This window comes from Onychomys torridus, chromosome 1 (assembly GCF_903995425.1).
Source record: "Onychomys torridus chromosome 1, mOncTor1.1, whole genome shotgun sequence".
Lineage (NCBI taxonomy): Eukaryota > Metazoa > Chordata > Mammalia > Rodentia > Cricetidae > Onychomys > Onychomys torridus.
The window spans coordinates 17,704,878-17,709,972 of record NC_050443.1 but is presented as its reverse complement, the minus strand read 5'-3'; the positions used below and the strand labels follow the sequence as shown (position 1 = coordinate 17,709,972).

The following is a 5,095-nucleotide window of genomic DNA, read 5'->3' as shown; positions in this document are numbered from 1 at the left end:
AACATGGAAAAAGTAAAAAAAAAAATTTTTTTTGGTCATGAAAGTATTGAAGACAGAGCACAAAGCCACTGTGGGTGGGACCAAGAGAGGATGGCCAGCCAGTGATGCTGTCCTCCCAAGAGGGCAGAGTGGGCACCCCGAAGTTACAGCCCTGCTCTCCATTCCCAAGATCCCAGAGAGGAATAGGCTCACCCAGCACATAGCATTGTTCCATCTTCCTGGCTGCCCTTCCGGGGATGTGCTAGGGGCTTGCCCTCTGCCCTTCTCTTGTGTGTCTCCATCTCCATCTCTGGCTGTCTTTCCTTTCTGACTCTGGTGAAACACACACACACACACACACACACACACACACACACACACACGCACGCACGCACGCACACCCCAGAAGGGACCTAGGACCGCAAAGCTCCATGATGGCTTGGAACAACAGAACTGTGGGATATTGGGGTTCTGAGGGCTGCAAGTCCAAGGTCGCAGTGCTGGCAGGGCTGAGCTCCCTCTGAAAACATGGACATTCTGGCCTCTCCTGGTTGCTGGGGCCATCCATGTGGTGCCTCCCCAGAGAAGGGATGCCATCATGCTGTCTAGGGGCTTCACAGCAGCAGAACCTCTCCTGACATGGCCATCTGCAGATACAGCTGTCCAAGAAGGCCATAACTGATGATCTGAAGGTCAGGGAGGCCACAGAACTTTCTGGGTGACACTACTGAGCAAGTGTTTGTGTCCCCACAGGGGTCTCCTCCATTTCACACACATCACTGGCTACTCAGGAGACAGTCTGTACAAGGGAGGTGCACACAAAATAAACAGGCCTGGGCCACATGAGGGACATTGTAAACAGACCAGGGCACATGGAGGGCAGAGTCACCTGCAGGATCTGCAATCACCGAGGAGGAAAATGTGTGGCTAAGCCAGGACTGGGTGGTGCTGGAGCGGAGATATTAGTGACATCTCAGAGTGACCCACATTGTCCAAGGTTCAGCCTCCATAGAAACAGGATTGCCCAGGAAGTCTGAGGAGGTCTAGGGAGGTAGAGAGGTAGCCAGAGCCAAGCATACAGCACATGGACACCTGGCCTGTCATGCATACATAGATCTAGACCCTATGTGGGCACTGAAGGCCCCAGGGTACACACCTTCACCAGAGATGAGAGTTCCTTGCACCCTGTGCGCATGTCCCCTCCTCCCTGTCCCCACCTCTTCCCGATGTTTCGACCCGACTACATCTTCTCCTCTGTCCCAGCGCTAAGTGGAGTCTTCATCCGTGACAACTGTCGGATGTCTGGCCCCATCTCCCTCCCTGTCCGGCTCTTCTGTGCCAAGGAAGTCTGGGACAGGGCTGTTGCGCATGCACTGTCAGTTCTCCCTCCATCTTTCCTGCCTTCTCCGCAGCCATCTCGGCTAGGATCCTGGTTACCATGGCAACACTGCGGTTGTACCAGGTGGCAATGGGGGCAGGGAGCTGGCCTGCTGCAGCCTGCCTTGTCCCATGCCAGGCCTGCCAGGCAATGGCTGGACTCATTCTGGGGGCACTTAGGAACTCCCCCAGCTATGCAGGCCCCTTCTTCATGATTGGGATTAGGGGTGGGAGAGGATGCAGGAGGCCAGGAATATAAGAGGCAGGAGACTGTAGCCCCAGGGTGGAATGAGTGTGCACAGGACAGTCAAGGTGAGCTCAAGGGCAATTCGACTCTGGCCAGGACTGAGGGGCATGGAGGACTGGGGAAGACAGGACCCAGGTGGGGCATGAAGGACCTCATGACATTCCAGCCAGACCTTTCCACGTGGGTCTTATAACAAAAAGGAGATGAAGAGGTCTGCAAGGGACCTGGTGGAAGACCCAAGTTCCTGTCCCCAGTTCTTCCTCTATCCCAAGCAAAATACAGTTTCTATGACAGCCTGCTGGCCAGCCCGAAGAGGGGGTGCTGCAAAGGGACTTTTCTACCTCATGAGGGATGGGAGGGTGTGAGGTGCACAGGAGGCAGTGGGGTAGTGGGACACAGAGCCACACAAGGCCTAGCCCCCAAGCCACCAACCAGCCAGCACAGGAGGGCAGAGGGCACACAGAAAAGCACCCCACCCCCACCATCCCGCTCCCTCCCTCTGGCTCCTGTGGAGAGGGTCAAAGGTCAAGCTCCAAAGATCAGTCACTGTTTATGCCCAGTACAGAGCCCAGCAAGCACTGAAGAGTCCCCACAACAGGACACCGTGCTAAAGGCCATGGCCACCAGCATGGCCCCTCTAGTCCCTCAGAAGGTGGGGATTGTGGGTTATGGCCGCCTGGGTGAGTCTGAACTAACCTGGGGCCTCCTTCTATGGCCCTATCCTAAAGTCCCAGAAACATCTGTTCCCACATATCTTTCACTCTAATCTGCCAGCCCAGCCTGCCTTCTGCCCACACACTGGGCCTTCCTCTCTCTGGTTCTCTGTCTCTGTTCCTCTCTCTCTCTCTCTCTCTCTCTGTGTGTGTGTGTGTGTGTGTGTGTGTGTCTGTCTGTCTGTCTGTCTGTCTCTGTGTGTGTGTGTGTCTGTCTCTCTCTTCCTCCCTTTCCTCTCTCTCTGTCTCTGTCTGTCTCTGTCTCTCTGTCTCTCTGTCTGTCTCTCTCTCTGTGTCTGTCTGTCTGTCTGTCTCTGTGTGTGTGTGTCTGTCTGGTTCTCTGTCTCTGTTCCTCTGTGTGTGTGTGTGTGTGTGTGTCTGTCTGTCTGTCTGTCTGTCTCTGTGTGTGTGTGTCTGTCTCTCTCTCTCTTCCTCCCTTTCCTCTCTCTGTCTCTGTCTGTCTCTGTCTCTCTCTCTCTCTGTGTGTCTGTCTGTCTGTCTCTGTGTGTGTGTGTCTGTCTGTCTGTCTGTCTGTCTCTCTCTCTGACTTTCCTCTTGGCCTCATCTCTGTCTCTCTTCTGTCTGGGTCTCTGTCTGTCTGTCTGGGCCTCTGTCTCTCCTCTTTGGCTTTCTATGTATTCTGTCTGCCTGTCTATCTCTTTCTCTTTCTGGGTCTCTCTCCCCTCTCTCTGTCTGTGTGTGTCTCTCTCTCCACCTCTGTCCCCTCTCCTCTTTGGTCCCCCCTCCTGGTGCTCTCTCACTCTCTGCCTCTGTCCCTCTCGGTCTCTGGGATGTCACTCTCAGGCTTTCTCTCTGGGATTCTGTGTCTCACTACCCCATGTCTACCCATCTCTCTCCACCCGTCTCTCCATCTCCCTGATAGGGAGTGGTCTCTGCTCTTTCCTTGGATCTCTAGCCCTCCCCTCTCTGCAGGACAATCCCTTGTGTCCCGCCTTCTGGCTCAGGGATCAGAACTGGGCCTAGAACTTGTTTTTGTATGGAACCGAGACCCTGGACGAATGTCAGGGAGCGTGCCCCCTGCCCTGCAGCTCCAAGACCTCACTGCCCTTGAGGAAAGGTCAGTGGCTCACAGCAGAATTGAAGCCTGCCCAAAGCTCCTGCGTGCCTCCTTGTGCCTTAGTGCACATAAAGATAAACTAGAATACACCCACTGTCCCATTTCCCTCCCCAGCCAGGGTAAGGGGTGACATCCCTCCAAACCCTGAGGAGACCTGATTCTTCTCCAAGGCCCTCCTCCATGTCTCCCTCTTCCAGGCACCCTGACCTTGTGGTAGAAGTGGCCCATCCAAATATAATCCACGAATCAGGGGTACAAATCCTGCGCCATGCTAACCTCCTGGTGAGCCCCCACCCCTCAGTAAGTCCTTTTCTCTGTTGGCTGCATCCCGCCCTATAGCAGTGATCCATGTCTTGGCCTCCCTCTACCATCCATCTCTCAAGGTGGGGTCTCCCTCAGCTCTGGCTGACCAGACCACAGAGCAACAGCTCATGGAGGCCTCAAACCACTGGGGCCACACTGTGTTTGTGGCCCGAGGAGCCCTGTGGGGGGCTGAAGACATCCGGAGATTGGATGCAGCCGGAGGCCTCCAGGTGAGAACCATCTGGGCTGCAACTGAGGGAACATGTAAGAGTCTCAGCCTCCTGACCCTGCCATTGCTTCCAGAGCCTTCGAGTCACCATGGCCACACACCCTGATGGCTTCCGGCTGGAGGGATCCCTGGCTGCAGCACACAACTGGGGGCCCCGCACAGTGCTCTACGAGGGCCCTGTGCGTGGGCTCTGCCCCTTGGCTCCCCGAAACTCTAACACCATGGCAGCCGCTGCCCTGGCTGCCCCCAGTCTAGGTTTCGACCGTGTCATTGGGGTGCTTGTGGCTGACCTTAGGTGAGCAAAGGAAGTAGGTGTGGCCCAGCTGTGTACAGGCCAGATGGACTAACTACTCTTCTCTGCTGGCTGCAGCCTCACAGACATGCACGTGGTGGATGTGGAGCTAAAAGGCCCTCCAGGGCCCACGGGCTGCAGCTTTGCCGTGCACACCCACAGAGAGAACCCAGCCCAGCCTGGCGCTGTCACCGGCTCTGCTACTGTCACAGCCTTCTGGCACAGCCTACTCGGTGCGCCCAGACCCCTCCAAGGTCCATTGGCCTTTGCGCTCTGCACAACTCACACGTCGGGTGTCCCTCCCCGGTTTTCTGTCTTTGCCCATCCTTAGTTTTCACTCCCAGGCTTTACGACCTTTCTTTCCCAGCCCCTCCCTTTCTGAGTCTCAGTCCTCCCCTAGTCTCTCCATTCACACCCCACATCTCTCTGAGTGTCCTCTTCGGGTCGTACCACACTACCCTTTTCAAAGTCCACGGTGGCCATGGCTGCCTGCATATCTGTGTCGTCATCCTAGTCTTTCATTCTCCCCACAGGCTGCTGCCAGCTCCCCTGCAGACCTGGGATCCACCTCTGCTGACAAGTCTTCTCCCCCACTATCCTTGCTGTCACTTCGAACATTATATGTCTCAGTAAACATCAGAATTGTGCCCGCTGTTCTCTTTGGCCTCTTTGGTTCCTTGTCCCCTAAGTCTATTATATTACATCACGCTTCAACACACAGCATATGACGCCATAGCTGCGAGCGCGTGAGCACACACACAAACCAACTTCCTGGAAGCTATCGCGAGAGCCCCAGTTACTGTATTTCCCAGAAACCTCTAGGCAGTAAGCCCTGGGGGGGGGGGGGGAGTTGCACGAGAGCTGGCTGCGTAGTCCG

The 5,095-nt window shown here is 55.7% G+C and overlaps 1 protein-coding gene across 5 annotated transcripts; it reads left to right on the top strand.

Annotated features, from left to right (window-relative positions):
* Window positions 1-330: 330 nt before the first annotated feature.
* Aspdh (aspartate dehydrogenase domain containing) lies at window positions 331-5,008 on the top strand. 5 transcript variants are annotated; one of them, XM_036180647.1, is made up of 7 exons: window positions 331-2,283; window positions 3,250-3,394; window positions 3,592-3,676; window positions 3,778-3,927; window positions 4,001-4,221; window positions 4,297-4,451; window positions 4,752-5,008. In XM_036180647.1, exons 1-7 carry the CDS (start codon window positions 2,220-2,222, stop codon window positions 4,793-4,795), a joined length of 864 nt encoding a protein of 287 aa, XP_036036540.1. In that variant the 5' UTR covers window positions 331-2,219; the 3' UTR covers window positions 4,796-5,008. The 5 variants fall into 5 exon arrangements, with proteins under 5 accessions (XP_036036540.1, XP_036036529.1, XP_036036518.1 ...); XM_036180636.1 differs by lacking the exon at window positions 331-2,283 and having other exon boundaries at window positions 3,083-3,394; XM_036180625.1 differs by lacking the exon at window positions 331-2,283 and having other exon boundaries at window positions 3,083-3,394; window positions 3,592-3,694.
* Window positions 5,009-5,095: the final 87 nt, after the last annotated feature.